This window comes from Rhineura floridana, chromosome 5 (assembly GCF_030035675.1).
Source record: "Rhineura floridana isolate rRhiFlo1 chromosome 5, rRhiFlo1.hap2, whole genome shotgun sequence".
Taxonomy (NCBI): Eukaryota; Metazoa; Chordata; class Lepidosauria; order Squamata; family Rhineuridae; genus Rhineura; species Rhineura floridana.
Genome location: NC_084484.1, coordinates 103,934,069 through 103,960,237, shown reverse-complemented (window position 1 = coordinate 103,960,237; position 26,169 = coordinate 103,934,069). Strand labels below are relative to the sequence as shown.

General features: G+C 39.6%; 1 protein-coding gene across 18 annotated transcripts in view; it reads right to left on the bottom strand.

Annotated features, from left to right (window-relative positions):
* Nucleotides 1-1,785: 1,785 nt before the first annotated feature.
* TIAM1 (TIAM Rac1 associated GEF 1) overlaps nucleotides 1,786-26,169 on the bottom strand; it is a 229,617-nt gene continuing 205,233 nt past the window's right edge. For 15 of the 18 annotated variants that reach the window (XM_061627834.1, XM_061627835.1, XM_061627833.1 and 12 more), the window contains 11 exons: nucleotides 26,083-26,151; nucleotides 25,649-25,774; nucleotides 23,928-24,036; nucleotides 20,886-21,065; nucleotides 19,343-19,461; nucleotides 16,760-16,868; nucleotides 14,630-14,688; nucleotides 10,400-10,502; nucleotides 8,076-8,163; nucleotides 7,340-7,512; nucleotides 1,786-4,654 (listed from right to left, as the gene is read on the bottom strand). In XM_061627834.1, coding sequence (XP_061483818.1) covers nucleotides 4,170-4,654; nucleotides 7,340-7,512; nucleotides 8,076-8,163; nucleotides 10,400-10,502; nucleotides 14,630-14,688; nucleotides 16,760-16,868; nucleotides 19,343-19,461; nucleotides 20,886-21,065; nucleotides 23,928-24,036; nucleotides 25,649-25,774; nucleotides 26,083-26,151 — 1,620 coding nt within the window. In that variant the 3' untranslated portion in view covers nucleotides 1,786-4,169. The remainder of the gene's footprint in view (nucleotides 4,655-7,339; nucleotides 7,513-8,075; nucleotides 8,164-10,399; nucleotides 10,503-14,629; nucleotides 14,689-16,759; nucleotides 16,869-19,342; nucleotides 19,462-20,885; nucleotides 21,066-23,927; nucleotides 24,037-25,648; nucleotides 25,775-26,082; nucleotides 26,152-26,169) is intronic. The other 3 variants (XM_061627849.1, XM_061627850.1, XM_061627848.1) reach the window with 3 other exon arrangements.

Here is a 26,169-nt window from a genome sequence, read left to right as displayed (position 1 = left end):
TAGTTAAACAGAAGTTGAGTGTCAGAAAGATCAAATCTCTTCAGAGTCTTTGGAAGTAAATTTAAAACTACTTATCACTATTATATAAACTCAGGTAAAACGTGTATCATTGATTAAGATGGTTACAAACAAGTCCAAGAGGATGCCAGCATAGTGAATGAGCTATAAAAGACATAGCATTTATTAGAGACAAGAAGGTTTTTAAGTGGTGTCCACCAAATAAGAAAAATAAGGACCACAAACTCTGGCAAAACGAATACAAGTTGACAATAGCAGAAGAGGGGAACAAACCGAGGAGCCTATTTCCAAAAACATTAACCAATCAACAACAATTAAACACACCACAAACAGGAAAACAACCTGAGTAGTGGTTGATGAAACGAGTGTGATAAAGCTACCAAAAGATGATAGAAGTTAAACGAATTTAGCAGACAAAGTAAATTAATTCTTTGCATTGGTCTTCACTGTGCAAAGAGCTAGACTGTTTTCATGCTGTAGTTCCAATCCAAATTGAGGATACCTGAGGCTGCTTTCTTACAAACATACAGCACTAGGCAGTGCAACTATGGATCAGATATGGTTGGGTGGCCAAAAGAGAACAGGGCTCCTGCTCCTTTAATAGTTATAGATTAGGATATTTTAGTTGTGTGCACATTTGGGCAATAAATAAACAAACACAAACTCCATAAACACCCCCACAGAACTGGAATCTGAACTAACTATAATTATCCAGGAAATACCTTGAGGTTGTGGTTGACTCAGGTTTACAGCAGCAGTGAAAAATGCAAACTCCACATTAGGGATCATTAGGCAAGTCACCAAAAATTAAAAACAGCCAGCATTATAACCAATATTGTTTATCAATGGCCATTAGGCAGATGACTAAGGCAGATGAAAAGCTGAAGACAGCTTTGTCTTCATGCCCTTCTGAGAAGCTTCTGGCTGGCCAATACTGGAAATAATATGCTGAACTAGGATGGATCTTTGGTCTGATCCAGTAGGCTTTTCTAATTTACTCCAGCTTTTCCCATCTACTCACCCCCCCCCAAAAAAAACCCTGCTGCCCTTGATGTATGCTGGGAACAATTGCCTTTCATCAATTGGACAAGAACAGGCAATACAATACTTTGAGTTGCTACTGACTTAACAGTTAGAGAGCACAGATGTGTTGCAGTGCTTCCCCAGAGAACTCATCATCTGTGAGCCCAGAGCTTGGAAAAGTTACTTTTTTGAACTACAACTCCCATCAGCCCAATCCAGGGGCCATGCTGGCCAGGGCTGATGGGAGTTGTAGTTTAAAAAAGTAACTTTTCCAAGCTCTGAGACAGACAATCTAACTTCCCTGAGGAGACCTCTATTGTCCTGTCAAGCAGTAAGGATACTTTTACCATATATCAGGTGCAGATGTGTGGTAAAATGGTCAGCTGTACTCTCCCCACAATAGACACTGGAAAGAGAGGAAGAGGGCAGGAGTTGATCAATTAGTGGCAAAAGCAGCCTCATGCCACAATGGCAATATATGTCATGCCTATCAAGCAAGTCTTGAGGTTATTAAGAGGAAAAAGGAAGCTGATGGATGAAGACAGACAGGGAGACTAGTTTCAATGGGCAAGTTAAACATGAACTGAAACATTCCCCACTGAAGTCAGGGAATCTTAAAAATGCTTAACTTTCACTGGGTTGTGTCTAATGTTCTTCTGTTGGGAAAATGCTGCCGTCTATATTGAAAGAGGCCAGGATAGCCACAAGCACCACTGACAACAATATTCCAATGTTTTTTCCATATTATTTTATTTGACAGGCATTTACAACGTTCCATTCATATACCTAAAAACATAAAAATAGACCTTCTTTCAGCTTATAAAAGAAATATAGAAGAACCTTTGACATCGACAGTTTATGACATTATGTACAAGAACAATGGCACCCTCCAAGCACAGGACGTCCAGCATTTTCACAGGCTTATTGTAGTTCACTGGGGACAGCTAAAACATTGTCAGCTCTAATAAATTGGTACACAACTGGCTTGAATTTAAATATGGTGAGATACATAGGGTGTAGAAACCTTGCTAAAGCTTTTTAAGAAAAAACAATTAAAAAGACTGCAAAAGTTAAAGAGAATAAAACTTTCAAAACACTGAGTATACTGCGGGTGAGACTCCAAGATTGGCCAGAACACAAAACAGCGGATGTTGCTAGGTAACATTTTCCATTCACATCTCAAAATATAGCCACAGCTGATTGTATAAAATATAATCCCTATAGCTATTATAAAATGTTAGGTTTTCAATGTACCCACTAATGTGTCAAACATCAATAGATACAAAAATGACCCCTTCAAAAAACCAACCAAACAACTCTTCCCCCCATGTTTTTGCAGATCAAAACTAAAATGAGAAAGCTATATATAAATATTTAAACAGAAAAAGTGCTTTGTAAAAATTATTTGGAAATCTTTAAAATTTTAGTCACATTTTTACCCTGTTACAGATGTTTAAATACAAAGCTTACAATTGAAAAGAGGATTGTTTGCTTGTTTAAAACATTGCTCATATTCCATAGCGGGGGATGGGGGAGGAGCAATCATTAAGTACACTAATATCACATAATAATAGGATGAGGTCACTTTTTTGGCCACAAAATGTTCAATTTTTCCTGAGCCCTAATGTCATCAACCACAGAGGATCAAACTCATCCTAGATGCAATGTGCCAATTCCAACAGAACTACATCAGAGATTCAATTAACCCTCTTGGTTCCTCAGCTATTTATTGACATTGCTAACTTAATTCCAGTCTCAAATATGTACAGCTGTTCAGTTTTATTTCTATTTTACAAAAAAGAAAAATGAAAGAAATGAAAAAAGATTATCCCTACGAGTTTCCAGTTTAGCATTATACTATAAAACCAACATCCTCAATCCTTTCTAAAAGGATTGCTTTACATCCTAGAGTTGGAACGAAACACAATCCTATGCACATTTACTTGGAATTAAATCCTGCTGCGTTAAATGGGACTTATTCTTTGATAAGTGTGCATAAGATTGCAGGCTAACACTATAAAATGCCCATCCTGTTCTGCCCTTGCATTTCAGGTAAAATACACACAAAAAAAATTTTTTTTCAAGTGTTAAATTCGGGTCACTTTTTCAAATAAAAAAGAGTTTGGCATTGTTATAATTTTCATGTAAAACTAGAACTTCCAACATTGACATTAAATTAGACAAGCCACAGACCAAAGAGAACTCGGCACAACATAAATTCCAGATTTTTCCTCTACACATTTCTAAAATATACATAATGTCACTGGATCCAGAGATCCTCACCTGGTGACAGTAAGCTTTGTGAATGCTACTGTGTGCAAGTACCTCCCCTCCAAACAAATGTTTAGTGTTGTCAGCACCGATCACTTGCTAAGGGACAGAAGAAAGGACAGCCTGGTTCTAGACCCTCTCCAAACAAGTTACTGGACCACTCAGAGCTGACAGTGCCAAAGATCTGTTCAGCAGTGCATATGCAGTGCAGGTCCACCCCATGCATATCTCCCAGGTACTGGAAGAAGTGTTTTCCTCCACTCAAACACCATTTCCAATGGTAGTGTCCCATAAATTACCAAAGTCCACGCAAAGATGTCTGTTTCTGTGCATGGATCACCCTTGCAGGATTAGGTTGAGAATCTCTGAAGTTTAAGAGGAAAATGGATTAAGAATACTGCAGATATTCCTTGTTTCCTTGAAGCTTCTTTGTTTAAGATGAACCTATGATTGACATGTCACATACAAAATTTGTTTGCTGCATGTGCTATCACTTAAGCTAATTTGCTGCGTTTTTTTAAAAAAAGAACACCCACAGCAACGTGTTTTCTAGTCATATCTACGCATCCCAGTTCAATATGCAGCCCGATTAGTTTAGAATAAATAAAGCCCTTGGTAATGTACAGAGAAGGACTCAAGCTCATTCCATTCCCAAATTTTGTTTTCCCTCCCCCCCTCCCCCCCATTATGCATTACCTTAAAGGAAAGAGAGAGAGAGAGAGGTTGTGTGGTTTCAACCAGTTTAGCTGCCATAACTGTATGTGCAAGTGTGCATTCTAAAGGATCATTCTCCACAATGTGTAAGGGGTGGGCTGGGGGCACAGCTATGCCTACTGTCTAACAAGAAAGTGATGGGGCTAAAGCTCAGTGTTCAGTTTCCTTGGTGGTACAAAATCTTCACGGCGAACCCAGATGACCTCTTCACTGTTGCCTTCCATACCACCATTAATTCCAGACAGAGCAGCTTGTTTCTTTAACTGAGCCATTCTGGAAGCATGTGTGCCCATGGCATACCGCACTTTGTCTCCTCGATATGACTGGTTGCTTGTAATGGAAGCTGCCTGTAACTGATCCTGAAGGTCTTTTTCAACCATTGTATTCCTCAGAGGCTCACAGTATTCATCATCATCACTGAGAATGTCTGTTTCTTTTATGTCCTCTTGCTCTTCATATTGGCCAAGGTCAAATTGTTCTTCTACCCAGCGGTCAGTGTCCTTGTTGCTGGATGCCGGCTGGGACTCTTTCTCAGGACTGCTGGCAAAGACAGCATCTGAATCAATAGTAAATCTATTTCGAGCCAGCCTCCTCCTCCTCCTCCCAAGAGACTTGCTTGGGGCAGACACTGTGTGCACATACAAAAATAAAACCCCAGATACTTTTACAAACAATTGACTGCAAAACTGATTTTTTTCTTCTTCAGAATTTGGCTTTCAAATACTTTTTCATTTTATATTAGTTGGGGATCACCTACCAAGAAGAGTGGACATGTTTAACACCAACATTTTCTGGGCACGCAACAAGTTTTAGGCAGTTTCTGGAAATTATCAGTTTTGCCAGTGGCCTTTAAGAAATCTAGTACCCAGCTCCTCAGACTAGGATAATGGGACCCAGTTTTTATGTCTTTCTTTCTACTGGCTGCTAAACAGGCCTAATCATCTGCTTTTCATGTCAGTGCCACAGTGGCTGATACAACTAGTCAGGGAAGAGTCCTGCCTCGTGGAAAGGGCTGTGCTTAATGGTTCTCTGTTCTTTCCAACTCAGTGATTCTAAGGCAGGGATTGGGAAGCTGTCTCAGCCCGAGGGCCATATTCCCTCCTGTGCAACCTCCCAGGGGCTGCATGCCAACTATGGGCTGTGCAAGAGGCAACAATGGCTTTGACTCTTCCTTTGGCACAGTAGGCTCATTCCAGCCATGTAAAAATCAGAGGTTTCTACACACACAAACACACACATGTACACCTCTCCATCCATGCAAGGAAGAGGCATTTTCACACAGCAAGCACACATTCTAGCCAGGCAAAAGCACTTGAGGAGGGCATGAAGCCAGGCTGGTGAAGGGTGTGACCTGAGAGAAGGAGCGGGGTCTGGGGACAGACCCAAAGGCTGGGTTCAGTAGCCTGGAGGGCCACATTCAGCCCCCACACCTGAGAGTCTCCATCCTTGTTCCAAGGGTTGCTTATCATGAAAGCATGCTTTTCCAGAAACTTTTCTGAATATCATGTAGTGAATGCCATAACATTTAAAGGAGAGATGCCCATGTATACACACAATGAACAAGCCTTGCGACACACGTGAACAGCTGCTATCGGTTAAGATTCCCTGACCTATGTAACTTCCCTTCAAACATCAGACTGTTCACCACACGACAAATGGTAAACATGCTAAATATGTATGCCACAAAACTGTGAAAAGATCAGAGATGCTCCATGTATAAATATAGACTATACTACTGTCTTATTCATTACACCCTCTTTTCAATGGTTCCAATAAAAGTCACCAAAAATATGCATATAAGGAAAGAGGCAATTTGTTACTCCTTCTTGCTAAATAATGGGAGTAAGGGAAATATGTGGGTTAAGGTTATACTCACTCCCTGGAACCTGTATGCACAGTAAGACTGAGAGCAGGTTGCATGCTTCCCCTATGTCCCCTCATCGTGAGCAGCAAGGAGATGCTGTGATTATTTGATCACAGGATCTCTCACAGTGGGGTCAGAATCACGGAGTAAAGAATATCCTGTTTTCATATAAATGCAGTCTCTCTTGCTTTGGGCCTACCGGCAGTGTGGATTAGGAAGTGACAAGGCATGGCAGTTAGGAATCTCCTCCCAGTCTCACTGTGGATGAGGGGCTGAATCCAGACTTTGCTCCTACTGACTCCAGTGGACTGGGCAAACCTCCAGAAAGGGGGAGGGTGGTGGAAATCAGCAAAATTCCTCCCCTTCCTGCCAATGAGATTCCTCTGCTGGATACAAGCTTTCCATAGATGGAAGGAACCCTTCTAATCCCAGATAGCTAAGGACGGATCAAACCCAGAGATTGTAGGGAATGGATACTGAATAGATCCTAAAGATGAATGTACAAATTCAAGAATACATATTATATTCCAAAGGAGAAGCAAAACCATCTGTTCATTCTTAGCAGTTCCTACCAGTATTTGCACAGCTATTCCAGTGTATACTATTTGTGAATTATGTTCAAACCTAATTCTAGGCTGGTTTACAGTTAAGCGCTGATCAGAAACAACCCAAAGCCTGAAGTCATAATGTTAACAGGGGTTTTTGTTTGGTGGGGGGGAGAGAACAGAGAGAGCATTACACAGTTCCTACTCTCTTGAGACAAATGTTCTGATATTTAGGAACAAAGGAAGTCAGCAGGAAATTAAGGAGAGTCTACAGCAAAAGACAAAGGACCAGTTTGTCGTTCCTCAGAACTTCTCCTTAACTGTGCCATGGAGGTGCAGAGTCTTGCACAACAAGTCTTGCTGTGAAAGTCATTGGTCTGTTACAGAAGAGGTACAAACACCCAGGAGACACTGTTAATTTTCTACTCAGGAAGAACCAGGGTAAAAATCCTGTATTCTTTTTTTTTCTTGCAGACAAGGCATCTTTGCATGCCTCCCCCCCCCCAATCATGTTTTCCAGTTTGTTTGCTGAAGGTCAACTGATAATGAAACTATCTGTCCTAAATCATGAGAAATGTAGGTGGTTTCCCCCACCCCACCTTTAAAAAGGAACATATGAAACAAACAAATACAAATCTCTATTGAAGAGAGAAGGTGACAAAGTCAGCAAATTGCAATTCTCCCCTTGCCTTAGAATCTACTAATAAAATGTAAGGGCATGACTCCACTTTACAAGAGATTCTTTGAATACAGAGTCACGTGTTTGCCTATCAATAACACATCTGATGTACTCATGAGGATCATGGAACACTAGCCCTACATTTTGTACAAATAAAGTACTCTGATGTGTCTTACAATGGTGGCTGGGTTACTGAGATCTTGAAAAGCTGTAACCCTACAGTACCTGCCCTGTTCATAGCTGGCCTTGCACCCTTTAAAGCACTCAATCTTTTTCCTCCAAAAGGAACATACTGCTGGGATGAAGGTAAACTTTCGGTTTTTAGAAGCTGCCTTCTGTGTTTGTCACGTAATATTGAATGCACAGACTTCAGAAAATCCTTCCGATGTTCTGGGGAACTATGGGAAAAAGAGAAAAAGGAACAGAAATGAGGCACCAAGCTAGCAAAACAGCTTATATTTGTATGTTCTTTATTTAGCTTAAATTGTAGTATGATTTTGCCAACTGCTTTGCAATCTTAATTGAGTTCACCCTCACAAGAATCCTGCTTTTAACAGAGTTCACCCTCACAAGAAACCACAAATTATGCAGTCAAGTTTCCCGCATTTGGGGAAATCACAAAGGTTAGTACATCCAGAGTCAATAGATCACCCCCCCACCCCCGGGAAACTACCTTCATAATCCTGTCAGATAAGCCACTATTCCAACATTACACATTGGGAACTAAAGCTGAAAGTAACATAGGGCCACACAGAGTACATGGCAAAGATGGGAATTAAACTCAGGTCTTTCAGACCTATGCCCAGCTTTTGTCTACATTATCCGTCCGTCCGTCCCTCCTCCCATCGTCCGTTTTTTGTTAGCTATTCTTTGGCCATGGCTCTCAAGAGTGGCCTACAATAACATTACCGATAAGCTTCTTTACAAGAGTCTTTTTTTTTTTTATGTGGCACTCTCTTACCTACAACAAAGGTGGAATGACCTTTCTGGCCTGCCTTCAGACTCAGATTTCACATGAACTATTTCACAGACGGAATTGGTCTCTGCATCTAGGAAAAGATAACATTTTTTAAGAAGTGCTATTTCATGCTCTTCATGTATGCATGCTATTTATGCTATTTATTATTATATTTACATCTGACCATTCTTCCAAGGTGCTCAAGGCCCTATATATGGTTCTTCTTCCTTCTCATTTTATCCTCACAAAAACCCTGTGAGATAGGTTAGGTTCAAGAGACAGCGAGTGGCCCAAGGTAACTTCATTGAGCTTTATATGGTTGAGTAGAGATTTGAACTTGAGCTTTCCCAGTGCTAATCCAATGCTATAACCACTGAGGTATATTGGTATAGTGATTTAGTAGTTTTAAGAAGTAAATCTTTGTGGATATTCATTTAAGTGAATTTAAATGCCTTAATATGGGATGATTCAAACACTGCAGTGGCCAGAGGAGACTGCTAGAAACATTTCCATGTGATGCTAACTCCATGTGGGGATTATAATATGTGAAAACATCTTACCATGCACACCAATCCCACTACAGTGGTAATTTTCCTCAGAATGGAGGCAATTCACATAGATAAACAGCTCATGACCATGACACTCATATACTCCTCTACACAAAAAATACGGTGTACTTAGAACTCTATGCCTCTGCTGTAGTATGGACAACCACAACCAATTGGTGAAGTTGGCTACGTACTGCCATGGAGCAGCCTCCATTAATTTAAAATGAGGCTCCCATTCAAACCACACTGAAATCAATGGGTAATGTACAACATCAATTTTCGTGTTTTGTTCCAAGGGGAGTACAAGCATTCTCTCTTAAAACTCCTAAGAATGTTTCTTTTATGTATTTAAACAGTATAAAAGAAAGCACGCACAAAGAAAACCTGCTGAAAAGATGTTCAGGAATTATCTCCTAAACAATTATATTGTTAAAACTATGGACTTATATGCTATCACGATGACAAAGGGACCAAATGAATTACAAAGTCCCTAACCTTTTTGAAATTTGGAGATCTAAAACCTCATGGGCGCCACAAAATACTCATTTCATAGAAGAAAAAACTGGTGATGCTCAGAACTGCCCCTCTCCAAAAAAAAGAAAGAAAACAAACTGAGGCAAAAACATCTACAAACATACCAAACAAATAAAACACAGACAAAAAACCCAGGCAACTCCCCCCAACTCAACCAAATCCTCAATTCTGAGGGGCAGGTGGTCTTGGCGGGCACCAAGGGGAACATCTGAGGACAGTGTGATGCCCATGGGTGCTATGTTGGGGAACCCAGATTTCTAGGTTGGAGAGAACAGTTAGCCATTACCTAAAGTACACTGGGCAACAACATTGTGGAAAGAGTATTATCTATTGTGTTTTGAATTTTCATGGCAAGTATAGCCTTCACCTGTGACTGACAGAAGGGAGAGCTATGCAGGCCTATGCAAGCATCAACTTCAAAGGCTGCAACGAATGAGAGTTTGGGTGATCCCAGAGAACCATATTTTCAGGCCAAAAGAATGACATAAAAGGGAAGCCAAGGCTACTGCTATGGGTTGATCTCTTGTTCTGTGACTTCAGGGACCATATTGCCAGTCATAAGTTGTACTCTTGAGCCTGCAATACCATGTTATAGCAAAATAGAAAAAAAAACGGTATCCTCACTTGCCACAGAACCATCCAGCTACATGTCTTAGAGTTTCATGCTGCTTCTCTGCTTGATAGTGGACTCCTAACTGCTCCACATTCAGCTCTCACTACAGTGAACTTAACAACTCATACAGCCAGGCCACATGCAGTGCACACCAGCAGCTCATATTAGGAATACTTGTTTCATACCCTTAAAAAAAAGTGTCTTTGAATCACTTTATTTACTCTCCAGGATAGCAGTTTCTGGAGCTCAGTTCAGAAAACAGAATTTGTTTAGACTGATATGCAGAACTACAAGACAAGGATGTTACATAGAGTTCATTGTAGTAGAGCCCAATCTAGAGAATTCCAGGAGAAGTTGAACCAAGAGCCACATCTTCCAAACCAAAAGGTATACGATACACAGCAAGCACTTTGATAAATGTAATATGAACCTGATATTGCTATTTTTTCAGTCTTTAATTTGGTTTTACATCTAAGATTCTCTTGAGGGTTTCTTTGTTTTTATTTTGTTGAACTTATTTTAATTGCTCCTTTTTTTGTATATATAACTTGAATATTTGGAATAACAAAAGAATTTTAAGTAAAATAAAATAAAAACAGATCCAAACTTAAATAAAAAAATTTGATTGCTACCTGCGCTAGCCAGTGCCCGAACTTGTAGAGCTTCTAAAGGAATCATGTGACGGAAACGGAATGGGTCTGAGTCTTCATATATTGAAGCCCTATGTGATCCTCCCTAGAAAAGAGTGGAGGGGAAAGAACAGCACTTATTAAAAAAATTATAATGCTGAATTCACACCAGTGGTTTGAAATACCCACAATAATAAATCAAGTCTTGAACAAGAAATATTGAACAACTTTATTAGAACCAGGGAAGCTGACAAAACTCCCTCCTGTGGGCTTGCTTTGCTTCTCATAGTAATGTATCTCTTTCCTCTGCTAAACACTTCTCATCCTGCACAGTGCACAAACCTGAGAAAGCTTTACATTCAAATGCCACACAAGCATGCCAAAAAATTTCTTATGCAGTGTTGTCTAACATAACCTCTCTGTGCCTACTCCAGACTTGGGAATTGGTAATGGCTCATTAAAGTCCCATACTTTCTGCGAAAACAAGACCAGGAGCAGACTGCAGTACAGATCATGAACTGGTAATATAAAAAATCAGAGTAAAGCTAAAGGAAGAACAACAAAGCAATCATCATGCCAAAATACAATTTAAATAACATCCCAGAAGAACATGAAGATCAAAGGCTTTAAACCTTTAGATTTGAGGCTTTAAACCTATCTGATAAGAGAACCCCAAGAACCGTGGAGTGAAGTCAAAGACATTATCAGGGAAGAATGCAAAAAAGACAATACCTCTAAATAAAGAAAAAGACCTCAATGGAGGACTGACAAAATTCTTAAAATGGTTAGAGAAGGAAAGCAAAAGCAAAAGGAGAGAGAAACACAGTTAGAACTCTAAATGCAATAATACAGCAACTAGTACGAGAACTACTACAATAATTATTGTACAGAAATAGAAGAGGATAATAAAAATGGTAGAACAAGAGCCCTATTCCAAAAGATTAGAGAAATGAAAGGGAAATTCAGACCAAGAGTAGGGATGTTGACTAATCAACAGGGAAACACACTGACTGACCGAGATGAAATAAAAGGAAGATGGAAGCAATATACTGAAAAACTCTATAAAAGAGACGCAAGGATGACAGATTCATTTGCGGAGGAACTGTATGAAGAAGAAACAGAAATTTTAGAATATGAGGTGAAAGCTGCACTTAAAATACTTGGAAGAAACAAATCACCAGGAATAGATGGCATACCAATTGAGCTGCTACAAGATACTGAGACTGAATCTGTCCAAATTTTGACAAAAAGTTGTCAACAAATATGGAAAATAAAACAGTGGCCCATAGACTGGAAGAGTTCAATATACATCCCAATTCCAAAGAAAGGGGACCGCAGGGAATGCAGTCATTATTGAATTATTGCCTTAATATCCTATGCAACTAAAGTAATACTTAAGATTCTACAACAAAGGCTCTTACCATATGTAGTGCCAATTGCCAGAAGTCATCTTGATGTGAGGGCCACGGAGCTAATATGGCATGCCCCATTCCCCTGTCCCATAATTCATATACCCCTGATTAATCTATTGGGGTGCTTATTGCTTGGCATACTGTAATTGTCATGTATTGCAGTTTAGAGAGCTCAAAGCACAGGCTTTGTAATATTATTTAAACCTCTGTAAACTGCCCAGAGAGCTTCAGCTATGGGGCGGTATATAAATGTAATAAATAAATAAATATTTAGTAGAAGAAACAGAAGTTTCCACTTTGTACTCAGAAACAGCCTGTGAGAAGAGATGTTCAGTTAACCAAAACAATGTAGTTTGTCCCACGCTTCTCAGGTGAGATTGTTTATGGCTTTCTCAAGCTCTGAAGGGATGATGAGCTAATTGGTTTACGAACGTTCTCACTTGGCTAATGTAAACAAGTAGCCTAATAATCAAAACAAGCAAACAACCTTGAGAATGAAGCTGCATTCTCAGTTCAAGATGTCACGAGGACAGCATCAGGAGACATCACCTGATGGTGAAAGCCAGCTACCTGGATGATGGAAAGATAATGATCTAATAGGTGTAAGGTGCCCCTCCCAGGGGTCTTTGGGGGAATAAATACAGGACCCCTAGATCAGGGAGATTAAACCTTCAGGGGGCTGAAGAAGCTCCAAGATACCAACAAGACTAAGCCTTCAGGGGGGCTGAAGAAGCCTCCAGACATCAAGATTAGACTCAAGAACCACAACTCCTCCCAGGCAAGAGAATCCTCACAATGGCGGTTCCAAAGGCTTCCAGCTCGCAGGGCAAACGTAAGAGCAATCAAAGACCGACGTGGGAGGGAAGGCAGAGGCCCATTTGTCATTAGTTTCAGGTTAGTGTTTTATTCCTTGCAAATGACAGTTTGATGTAAACAGCTTTGCTAATAGAGCCTTCAATTTCTTCACCACCAGCAGTGTTCATGGTCCTTTTGAAATTCTAAACTTATTAGTCTTGTGCTTGGCAAGGGGCTAGGCATTTGGCATTACAGCATATATGGAGTGAGAAATGCCAGATGTCCAAGCTGGATTTAGAAAGGGAAGAGGCAGCAGAGATATCACAAACATACGTTGGATAATGGAACAGAACAAGGAATTTCAGAAGAAAATCACCTTGTGTTTTATAGATTACAGCAAAGCCTTTGACTGTGTAGATAATGAAAAACTATGGAATGCTTTAAAAGAAATGGGGGTGCCACAGTATCTGATTGTCCTGATGCACAACCTATACTCTGGACGTGAGGCTACTGTAAGGACAGAATATGGAGAAACCGATTGGTTCCCCATCGGAAAGGGTGTGAGACAGGGATGTATTTTATCACCCTATTTGTTTAAATTATATGCAGAACATATCATATGGAAAGAGGGACCGGAGCAAGATGAAGGAGGTGTGAAAAGTGGAGGGAGAAATATCAATAAATTAAGATATGCAGACGATACCATACTACTAGCAGAAACCAGTAATGATATGAAACAAATGCTGATGAAAGTTAAAGAGGAAAGCACAAAAGCAGGACTACAGCTGAACATCAAGAAGACTAAAGTAATGACAACAGAAGATTTATGTAACTTTAAAGTTGACAATGAGGACATTGAACTTGTCAAGGATTATCAATACCTTGGCACAGTCATTAACCAAAATGGACACAATAGTCAAGAAATCAGAAGACGGCTAGGACTGGGGAGGGCAGCTATGAGAGAACCAGAAAAATCCTCAAATGCAAAGAGGTATCATGGAACACCAAAGTCAGGGTCATTCAGAACATGGTATTCCCGATCGCTATGTATTGATGTGAAAGTTGGACACTGAAAAAAGTGGATAAGAGAAGAATCAATTCATTTGAAATGCGGTGGTGGAGGAGAGCTTTGCGGATACCATGGACTGCGAAAAAGACAAATAATTGGGTGTTAGAACAAATTAAACCAGAACTATCATTAGAAGCTAAAATGATGAAACTGAGGTTATTATACTTTGGACACATAATGAGAAGACATGATTCACTAGAAAAGCCAATAGAAGGGAGTAGAAAAAGAGGAAGGCCAAACAAGAGGTGGATTGATGCTATAAAGGAAGCCACAGACCTGTACGTACAAGTTCTGAACAGGGTGGTTTACAACAGATGCTGCTGGAGATTGCTGATTCATAGGGTCGCCATAAGTCGTAATCAACTTGAAGGTACATAACATACACACACACAACATCAAAGTCTGCTTAGCTTCTCTCTCTGCTAGTTAAGTACTAATGTATGTACTTACGTTGTATAATTACTGACTACATCCAAAGTGTCTGGAATGACTTCTACATACAAATGTCATAAGTAATTGAGCAAGGGTGCTCATATAAGCAAACATGTCCTGCTCAATTTCTTCGACAGAATCTGAGTGAGTTGCATCATCCACTTCAAGCTGCTTATCCTGCTTATACTGAAACAATAGCTTGGGGGTCTCCTCATTTGCAATGTTGCCTATCAGCTGCGATGCACCTTTGAAGGATAGGACTGTGTCCCTCAAAGGCATTCTGACTGCTGCTGCCAGCTTCCCAGCTGAGAGGCAGCCTGCAAGAGAGATGCCTTTGGAGGGGCCTGCCCTTCCAAGGCAGACTGATACTGACTTCCTATCACCAGTTGACTGCTAGACTCACACATATGAGGCCATCTATCAACTGGGAATGGAAAGGAAGCTTCAGTGCACAATGATTTTAAAGGGGCTTTGATAATGTCTGCTGTTAGAGTTACCGTTATTTATAGTAACTGACAAACTTACCAATTTTTTCTTCTGTTTGGAGCCATCTTTATACACAAGAACTACAGCAGTTTTGAATACTAGAGAGAGACCAACACATATAGAAATCAGTAATTTGTAATGCAGTATGTGGATTGCTAATTCAAACGAGTGGGAGAGGGGAGGTGGTGGAGAGCAGTAAATGCACCCTGAAGCATGTATCCCAAGCAGCTAAACAACTAAGATAAGCTGCTTATCTTATATCATTAAAAAAAAATGAATTATACGTTTTTTAAGCAACGACAAAAACACTCATGTGGTTGGATTGGGAAAAATAATGTTTGCATATTTGTTGTAATAACAATCCTACCCAGGAATATAGTTTGGGGGTGGGTTCTTATGAATGCAAAACAGAAAGGGCACAGCTTATTAAAGATAAGGATAGTCCATATGAAATAATATCTTCTGTTTAGAACAGGTGCTGGCAAAAGGAAGTATCAATGTATTTTTTTTCAGCCATCATGGATATATATCTTTCCCTGCAAGTGTTCTAGATCATGGGTTGGCAGAGAGTGTATCTTGGATCTGCTAGTATGTCTCTGGGTGAATCAGCAAGATTTCTGTATCCCAATTGTTTAAATAGCAACAAAATGACTCCTCCCCTCATCCCAAATTATATTCCTGAAATGAAGAAAGCCTGAGGTAACCAGGAATGGGATTCTGTATGGAAGGACTGTGAGCTCCATTCAGTTCTGATACAATTTCTGGAGTCAGAATTCTGTAATTCTAAATGTAGCTCTTTTGCACCAGGCTCTGGTTGGTGAATCTCGGGGTTCTAGTAAAAACAAAACAAAGCAGATCCTGGAAACCTGAAGTCTGCCCATCCCAGTTCTAGATTATTATTCATATTAAAAATCTTACAGACATTTAAAGTGGTTATTATCAAACCACATATTGTGAGAGTTGTATTAATTATAATGGGATTACTCCAGAGACAGCAATTTAATGATTGCCACTTAATTTTCTTGACTGAATAAGGTTTCTATAAGCAATCAACATTAGTAGTTCACAGATTTAAAACAGACAAAATTCAGTTAAACTCCCAGATATTCATAAGTTACAAAGCCAATGCATTACTTCAAAGAGCTTTTTAAAAATCCATACTGCTAATCTTATTAAATTGTCATGCATTCCTAGTTCATCCGCACACAATTAATTATTCCATAGAGCTATGCTTAGGAAAAGAATCAGTATCAATATTTATATAGAAGTAGAATGTAGGCCAATAGCCCTGAAGGATCTGCACTGAAGAATTCAGAAGGAGGAACTGGCTGATAATGGTTAGTCACCTGTTTTACATTTGCCAACATCTTTTTTATCTCATAAATTTAGATACACTTTTTTTAGGCATAAAAACATATAAGGCTACATCCAACCCTATCCCAAGTGTTGAAAACACTTTTTAAAACAGGACTACCAACAGCCTGGATATCTGAATGCAAGGTCATCATTAGCAATTTCACACTTGGCAATTTTAGTGGAATTTCTCTGTGACATTCAATAGAGCAGATCTGGCTTCTACAATTTACATGAATGACACATAAAAACAGTAATTATCAGGAATGGACGCCCACAGTACCATGCTTAAATTACCCATACTGCAGAAGAAATATTATGAGTGGAACATTTCACATGGCAGTAGGAGCAATTTTTGTGCATGGAAGTGTCACAACAGACACATTTTTTTTGGCCACTTCTGCCTACACTTCCTGTTTATTGCTAAAGCATCTTTATATTTAAGCACTAGTCTGGTAGCCATAGGAAACAAGGAATTCCATGCAGGCCACAGAGCAGGGATGGAGTATGCCATCCTTCATCTGCACCCAGCACAGAAACCAAGAACACTACTAGAAGAGTGAAGAACCGTCCTCTGCACCTAGTGCAGAAATGCAACTGCAAGAGGGACAAAATTCTTAGTTCCTCCTCTGCCAGACTCCAGCAGGCTAGTAACTTTTGTTACTAGCAAATAAGGCTGTACTAAAGGAAAGGCCTAACCGGGAAAGGCACAAAACTTCCCTGCGGCTGTGACCATGGAAACAATTATCTCCAAATTTTATTTATATCTTTAACACTATCATTTGTTCTGTTTTTTTGAGGAAAAAAAGCATATACCAAAAGCTGCCAATTCTGGTTCCTTTTTCCACTTCCCAAGCGATGCAGGGGGATTAAGCCAGATGACTGTGGTGTGCAAAAGTAAGTCTCCCATAGAAAGATCTGCAACCTGCCAACCACAGAAATACAGACAAAAAAGTAATGTGTTACTGTAAAAGATAAGTGGGGAACCTCCAGACCAATCATGGCCCTTCATGGGGTCCCACTTGGCCTCAAAGTAATTTTTCCCAAATCATGCCCACCCATCCACCCGCTGATGACACTGGGTGGGACAACAGGTTTTAATCCTGCCTTGGCTGCGTGATCTTGTTGCTAGCAGGGAACAAGATCATGCACTGAAAGCAGCAGGATTTAATCCCTCCTCACCATATGCAAAAGAGCCCTGTGAAACAGCTTTTGCACATGCATGCCAGCTACTTCAAAGATGCTTTTGCAAGGTCTTTAAGACAGCTCCTGCACTCTCGTTTTCTCACAAGGGAATGTGAGGGCTGTCTTAAAAGCCTTGTTTAAGACTCCCCCTTTCTCCCATTAACTCCCCGACATTGGGGACGAAGGGGGAGAATTAGAAAAGCCTTTGCAAGTCTCCTTGCCTCCTCCTTCAAGTCCACAATGCTGGGAACTTAAGGGGGGGAAGACTCGCAAAGCCTTTTCAAAGTCCCCCCTCTCCCTTCAAGTCCTCAAGCCTTTCCTTTTCTTCCTTTGGGCAGTGCAGGAAGGGACAGAATGAAGCCAGCAGGGTTCCAAGTGCCTGGAGCCAGCACTGGCTTCCTTCTTTCCCTTCTGGCGGTGTGATAGCAGGGGGTGAGGGTACAGAGGAGAGAAAGAAGCATTCTTTCTCTTCTTTGTCCCCCCTTGGCACTGCCACCCACTGGCAGTAGTGGAAAGGAGAGTAGAAAGCCAGCACTTGCTGCTGGCTCTTGGAAATCCCCCCGCAAGGGATTTTGTCAGGTGGGCAGGAGTACCTGCCTGCAATCACATAATGCCATAATGGCAACACATGATTGACAGGTGGCAGCCATGCCCACCTGTCAAATTTGGCCCATGAGGCCAATCCTGATAAGGATCTGGCCCATGGAGCCAAAAAGGTTCCCCACTCCTGTTTTAAAATGACAATTTTAATTAAAAAAATTAAAACAATTCTATACGAGAGTGCTTGGAATTGGATTTAAGAATTTGCAGATCTAATCAGACACAATTAATTCCTATTTGTGAACGCAGAAGACAAAAAACACTCAATCGAGTGAAGAAGACTTAATTTAGTGTATGAAGTATGGCTGAGTAATCTGTACATTTTGCATGTCTGCATATGAACAAAATAATAATTCTACAGCAAAAAGCTTTGAGTTTCGACAATGGCTACATTTACATGTCATAGTAAACCATCGAAAACCATACTGAATGGTTTACTGTGAATGCACAGAAGAGGGAGCAACAAACTACACTCCCTGGCTTAGTGTTATGTTAGAACTGAGGATTGTAGTTTGTTTCAGTTCACACAATCCATGATGTGAACTTACAGTCTGTTCTTAGCTTACCAGTCATGATTTATTTGGAGCAAAACAAACTATACCAGGTTTGGAAGCAATGCTAAGGGAAGGATTATAGTTTTTTGCTCCTGTTAGTACTAAGGGAGTGGAGGCTATTACCAGAGTTCAAGTCAGACAAAATTCTTGGCCTGCTGCATGGTGCACCTCCTCCCCTGATTGGAAGAAGATGCACTGGTGGCTCACACATTGGCTGGTGCTAGAAAAGAAGGCAGAGGCACTTCACATGCTCAGCACCAACTAGTGCTAGGAAGAAGAAGAAGAGGAAGAAAATAAGCAGCTCCAACTTTAGAGGTTTCTGGTATTTTAAGAGAATGTTTCTTTCTTAAGAACTCTTGGACTGATGCACGTGTAAATGTAATCAGTGTAAACCAACCAAATTCATACAATTAATTGACTAAGATTTCTTTGAATAACACCCTACTCCTAACAATTTCCATTTCCAGCTTTCATATTAGCTTTCTCTACAAGTATTAACATTACTTTCAAATGTACTATTGACTACGTCATTCCTTCGTGGAATATAGGAGAAAAACAAAACAAAGCAAAGAGAAATAAACCTAAACAACCTGAAGGTAGAAGTAGAACAGTCACATTGCATACAGGTTGGATGATCATATATTATTTTATTTATGAATACTTTCCCAAAAGGCACCCCAAAGTCATTTACAATATAATGAAAACATATATAAATATATATATAATTTTTCTGAAAAACCAGTTCTATAGAAACAAACAGTTTGCAAACAATAGCAGCACATACATAAATCAATTCAAATCCAATGCAAATACCAACTGGGATAAAGATTTCCATTTGGAAAGTTATAGATAGCATGCCAATACAGGACTTGGACCCAAAGTGCCACTAAGGTGTGCCTTCTGGAGTGTTTATACAGTATGTATGCTTTGTGGGAGAGTGCAAGAAATAGAACATTTTAAATATTTGACATCTAGAAATAACATTTTTAAGTCACAAAAATATACAGTTCTTTTTTAACTACGAGAATATCTTCCAAACTATCAAGAGCAAGCACCTCACCTCTTTTCTGTCTCCTGTTTGTTCTGCAATGAGCTGGTCAAACACAGCACCATATTCTTCATGGATTTTCTGCATTTCATTAATATGGCTTGCAACTTTGTTCATTGTTTTTATGGCCACTAGAATAAAAGCAAAGGAACAGAAAACAATGAGAGCAGGGATACATGACTACGTTACAAGGGTTCATCTGTGTTACATTTTAGGGTATTTAGATGACCATCCTTATGCTCATAGTTTGCAACACTACACCTCCCATCATGATGTATTTGACATGCTAGCCAGGAACAGCAGCAGGTTATTTTGTATTATCCTTTTATTCACTTGGGCAATCCATAGTTATACTGCAATTACCTAGCAAATAGGAGAGTCTTTTAAGAACATAAGAAGAGCCTCCTGGATCAGGCCAATGGCCAATCTAGCCCAGCATCCTGTTCTCACAGTGGACACCGAGATGTCTATGGAAAGCCTGAAAGCAGGACCTGAGCACAAAAGCACTCTCCTCTCCTGTGGTTTCCAGCATACTGTCCCTGAAAATGGAGGCAGAGCATAGCCATCATGGTTAGTAGCCACTGACAGCCTTATCCTCCATGTATTTGTCTAATCCTCTTTTAAAACTATCCAAGTTGGTTGGTGTCACTGCCTCCTAAAAGAGTGAATGCCATAGTTTAACTATGCACTATATGAAGAAGTACTTTCTTTCTGTTCAGACTCAGCACAGCATGTGAAGGAGCAGTGATTACATTTGGACTGAATGCACTTGAGCGCACTTGCACTGCTTGATAGTACTGGGAGTAACTGTGCACATGTTATTTTAATTCATCACACCCGCTTACACAGCCATACAATGCTTGTTATGGAATTGCACATACCCAATTTTTTTATCTGCTCAGTAACACATGTACAACAGAAAGTTTTACATTTGCTGAAGACGCTGCACGACCATCTACGGGTGTGATTAAATACAACACAAAGTGTACTACTGTGGTCGTGAGTCTGCACTTTTAGAGAGCTATCTTAAAGTACAGAACTTCTCAGTTAAGATCCCTAAAGAGATACACATAGCCTTTGGGCAGCATCACAAGCCTGACTAAAAGTACACAGAGAGGACAGAAAATGAAAAGTAAAATGGGAGGAATTGAATCTTAATGCTGGTTTACATGCAAAGAATGGGTCCCTCTGTTGCCAGTGTGGACCGACCTTATCTTTTCTGTACCATTTGAAGGGCATTCACATATCTGAAAAACATGCAACTGAACACCCTTCATCCCTATCCATCCTCTGAATCAGCAGGAACCAACTGAAGCTCCATGTGCATGTTTCCCACGTGCTTTTAGATATATTTATTCCTTTCTAATGTTACAGATGTGGATGAGCTTGTAACATGCTCTTGTGGCTCTTGAGAACATAAGAAGACCCCTGCTGGATCAGACCAAAGGCCTATAGGAAACCCACAAGCAAGATATAGGAAGGGTTGACAAAAACAAACACACAGTAAAAACATGGCACAAGTTAAGCTTTGCTATCACATAGAAGAGCAAATTACCATCAAGGTGATAATGTTCTTCACTCTCTGCATCAGTAAGGGCAAACAGTTCTTTCAGAAGAAGAGGATACTTCAATATCCTCTGGATGGGTTTGATGAGGTATGACTCTAAGGTTGATGAGTGTTGTCGTCTAGGATTCTGAGCATCCAAGAAAGCCTTAAATGCTGTGTCCGTCTTAGCTAAAGGATTAGAAATAAAAAGCAACTCTCAAGATCCAATGCAAACATTTTGCTTTATTTTAAAATTATTATTATAAATTATTTATTTATCATATTACTTAGCTACACTCTATGCCTGAAGGTACTCAAGGCAGCATATAATGTACCAATTTACAATAGGACGAATATTATTAAACTTTAAGCTACAAGCCACCACCCATATTTTTGTGGGGTGACAGAGTTATCAAACACCATCCCAACCAGAAAATGGGATAAGGGGCTGAGGAAAGTGACAGCAAGAAAATACCTAAAAATTAAGCATGAACATATAGCTTCATGATAAGGGATACAAAAACAGGTGGACTGATGATGGGCCTATGATGGAATCAGCCGGCATGCACAGGGTTTGTACAGGGAGAGAGGGGAGTATGAGTGCCCATGGGCTGCCTTTTAAAAATCTCCATTTAGAAGGCACAAGAGAAAAGTCTTGCCAACTGACAGTGTTTCAAGATTTTTGTATGCAACTCTGTGGCAAGACAGAATCATTAACACCAGGCCTCTTCCCTTCCCAAGGCTTGCTCTCTGGAGGAGGAAAGGGCTGTAGCTCAATGGTAAAGCAAATGCTTTGCATGCAGTCTCAGGCATCTCTGCATATAGCTAAGAAAGATTCCTGTCTGAAATGCTGGAGAGCCACTGCCAGTCAGCGTACACAATACTGAACTAGATGGACCAATGGTCCACCTTCATCCCAGCTGTTTCCCATCAGATATTAGATGATGTACAGCATACTTGATTACACACTTTTGCCTCGCCTCTCACTCCATCTGAACTTTCTTGGTTGCCAGATAGCTGATCAACATTGTATGACAAGACATGAAGCTCCTCTCTATCTCCTTCTCCTACTTAAACTTACCTGCCTGGTACCACCCACAGCCCTAGCCTGCACAGACTCTGTATACCCCATCCATAATGTTAAGTACTCATATAGAGCAACAAAAGAGAGGTCTTATGAAACTGCTCCTTTTATTGGCCTCTCCCAGTTGATATGTGCACAAACACCAGATATGAACACAGTCCAGTGTTCAGTATGGACAATCTCCCTTCTCCTTGCACCATACACCACAGGTCCTAAGGCTGTCTCCATGCAGAGACAAAGAATGTCATCCTACAAATTTTGCAATTTTCTCTTCCACCCACAAGCCAGTCTCTCTATAAAGATCCATAGACATTATGGATATACAAACTGTGCTATAAAGGACATGTATATATAAATATTTCATAGGAAACTTCTATATATGAATAATTTTGCAGACAGTTGAAAAACTATTCCTGTGGAGTTTAAGAAGATGGAACTACCTTCCTATCTAGTTTTTTTGGGGAAAGAGTCTGCCAATACAAACATCCCAGTTTTCAAAATATTAGTCACTTGAGCAAAGAGACCTCTGAATATGTTTGTTACCAACTAACATATAAGACTAAAAATAGGTAAAAAGTGACAAAAAATTACATAACCCATCAGCCTGGTAATAAACCTATATATACAGTTTTAAAGGGCCTCAACAGATCATGCAGCAAGACAATTCATCCCTATATTCACAAGGTTAAAAGCACATCTTCATGTGGTAACTCAATGGTAAATCATAATAAAACAAGAGTGCTATTATTTGGACTTTCAAAAGTTCTTGAACTATAAACCTTCCTTCTGTGTTCCTTTAATCAGAACTATGACTTGACCTAGCAAACCATGAAATCGAGTAAATAGAATAGGCACTGCTTCAGAATTTACTCAAAGATATATTGTGTTAATGATTCCTGGGGGAGTTATTAAAAACAAATAACCACTTACGTACCATTTCCCTTGAACATGAGCCCATGCATACACAAATCAAGTGCAGTAGGACAAGGGTAGATACACCTCTTCAGAGAGGAGTACACTCCTCCACTTGAACTTTGCTTAGCGTAGGCCCAGTTCACTTCTTGCAACAAGTGGCTTGGTGGCCAATTGAAAATGGCCAAGTGATGCAGAAGCTGCTCCAAATTGTAAGCTGCTCAGTTCCAACAGTTTTGATCATGCCAACACAATCTCCTTTGCTATTGCTGGCAACTGCACAATCACCAAAGAGGTCTGTGCAGACATTTTCCAACCATGCACACACTGACCTCCTGGAGGGGAAAGCCCACCAGACTTTAACATCTGCACATATATCAGTACACATTGTGTGCCAGATTCCCAGGCACATGGAAGGTCTGTGTACATAGAATTAAAAAGCTTCATGGCTGAATGCACGGATATCAGGGCAGGCCAGTGGATATGGTCCTGCCTCCATGTATTCACTTGAATATGTGTGTATGTGTTTCTCTTTATATATGCACACACAAGATACAGATATGTGTGTGTGTGTGTGTGTGTATCTGAAAAACCCTCACATCTACTGAAGGAACTCCTTGCTTTTTCAGCTGACTGCATGTATGAATTGGGCCTTAGTTTGCACATGCCATATAAGCAGAAGTGGAGTCAGAATAAGCTAGTGCCTTCAGCGTATAGAATAACTGTTCATTCTAAACTGAAAAATTTTCACGGTGCTAATCCTTGGTGACATATCCCATTGGAAGTCAGCAAAGAATTGCAGGCAAAAACCTAATTCTCTCCTGCTCACTGCCTCGGCACTGTAAATTCTACTCCCAGCACAAAATGGAGGAAAGAAATAACCATTTGGGGGTTCTGAACTATAAACATTTCCCTTTTCAGCAGATTTTTCAGACCACAATATATATAAATAGAATTTGTTCCCAGCATCACCCAGAACTTACCTGTAGCGCGACGATTTTAAGGTTTGAGAGAAGCTACAATACAATTTGGGAGTGCGTTCATATAGCTCTTACCTTTCACAAGGACTTTTGGAACTTTTGTATGACTGGCACAGAAGGCACTGTATAGCTTGAAACGATCAGCATAATAAAGGAAGGAGCCACCCAAGGAAAATAACACTTTCTAGGATGAAGAGAGTAAAGCAGAGTATTTTCATTGGGTTTTTCTTTCAGTCATGGGGAGAATACAGCATTTTAAAAAGTATAAAATAAACGCTTTTTCTCATCCTCCTGTGTCATATGGCTAAAGCTTGAGACCATAATTACAAGAGGAGAATGCAGTCTTTAATTCAGAACACAAGGAACATCTTAAGTGTCAACTGATTTCATTAGCAAGCCTCAATGTCTAACATAATAGGAGACAGAAAAACATAAATCACTTAATGCAGATTAGAGACCACTTCAAATACTTCTCTTGCTAAAAATTCTGAGTGGGATGAATAAAAGGGTCATTAGAGTTTTTCCTCTCTTCCAAAGAGCACCCTAAATGTGAATTTACATGAATATTAGTCTACATTTTGTTTGCCATCTAACATTTATGGTGGACGCTTTTCATGCCCAAAAAGAAAATGTTGGCCGTGCTCATCTCTTTATAGGCAGGTGGGCCTTTTCATTTCTGGAGGACAATTGTGTCCCAGTCAAGAATCCCCTCCTACCTCCAGAGAGAACAAGGAAGGTTTTGGGTAGCATGCATACCAACTCATGTTCAGCTGCTACGTGAAAGGATAGATCACTACAGAGAAATTGGCCTTATTATTTATTTAATGCACAGTCCAACAGGAAAGCTACACCTGGGGATCATTTACCATATAATCCTGCTCTCTTAATGAGGTCAGATGAAAATAAAAACTGAGAAGAATAATCTGCACTTAGAAGATTTATAGGGCATGCACACATTGCCACTTTAGTAACGTTACTACCTAATGCAATATTTAAACCACATATACCAATATACACAATACTTTATATCCCTTTATATATATATATATTGCTATTATTCTGTTCATTAACTATGTAAACTCTCACTCTCACTCTCTCCACACACACACACACACACTGAAGAGTTGAGTTTTTAGAAATTGATACTTCATCTAAAATCCTGCTAAGCAAATGAATTGCAAAAAATGAACATAAGTTTCTAAACAAGTTTGAAAAGACCTACTCAGACAATTACTCTGGGGAGCATTGTTCAACATTAGCAAAATGATTACAAATCTGCAGCAATATTTTTTCAAATATGGAAAGATGGTGCATGTTGCCATGGTGGATCAAAACGATTAAACCATAAGAGATACGTTGAGATGTAAATTTTAGAAGCAGATGTGTTGTATATTTTGTTGTGAACTGTTCAGTTATTTAAAAAATGGATACAGATATGGAAGGTGATGGAAATAACAGATATGGGAATTCTGTTGGGGCCCATTAGGATTTTATTGAGAAAAATGGAAGGAATTGGATCAGAGAATGAAAAAGAGCTAATTATTTACTTATGGCAGCAAATATATTAGCAGCCCAGCACTGAAAGTAAACAAGGATACCAAGAATAGTGGACTGGGAAATAAAAGCCGCCTTGGGTTTCTATAATGAAAAGAAAGGCGGGGTATAAAAGTAATAATAAATCATAATGAATAAATAAAACATGTTGGATCTTGGTTAAATATGTGAAACTATCTTTCTGGATTAAATTAATTGAAAGTTACTAGTAATTTTAATGAAGAATGAAAAGAAACACTTACTTTAAACTGGTCAACCTTTTCAAGCTTTTCCAGATCTGGAACCAACCTCACCCCATCTTCAAGGGTTTTCAGGAATTCTACTTGAAATACCACCATTTCAGTCAAGTTTCCAAAAAGAACATCAAGCTGTTTCAGTAAGAAGTGGGTGAAGATGGGGTGAAAATTATTCTTCGCACATAACATATGACAAAACATTATCTCTACATTTCTAAACTTCCAAATGTCAGCCACTTGATTTGATCCTAAATTCTAATCCTGCCAATCAGCCTTTATTTGAACATGTTTGCCCTTACAAGTCCTTGGCAATATCAGTCATTAGCTTTGTTATGCTGAAAAATCAATTTTAGAATTTAATGGTTAGAATCTACATTGCATTTTCTTTAATTTCAACCAACAAAACTTCCTGAACAAGTATCTTGAAAAAGGTTACATACCTCTTCTTGAGTAAGAAAAGTTTCCTTTTGTAGAGGTTTCAGGTATCTCTCCATTAGACAATTTAAATCCTGAAAGTAAAAGAATAT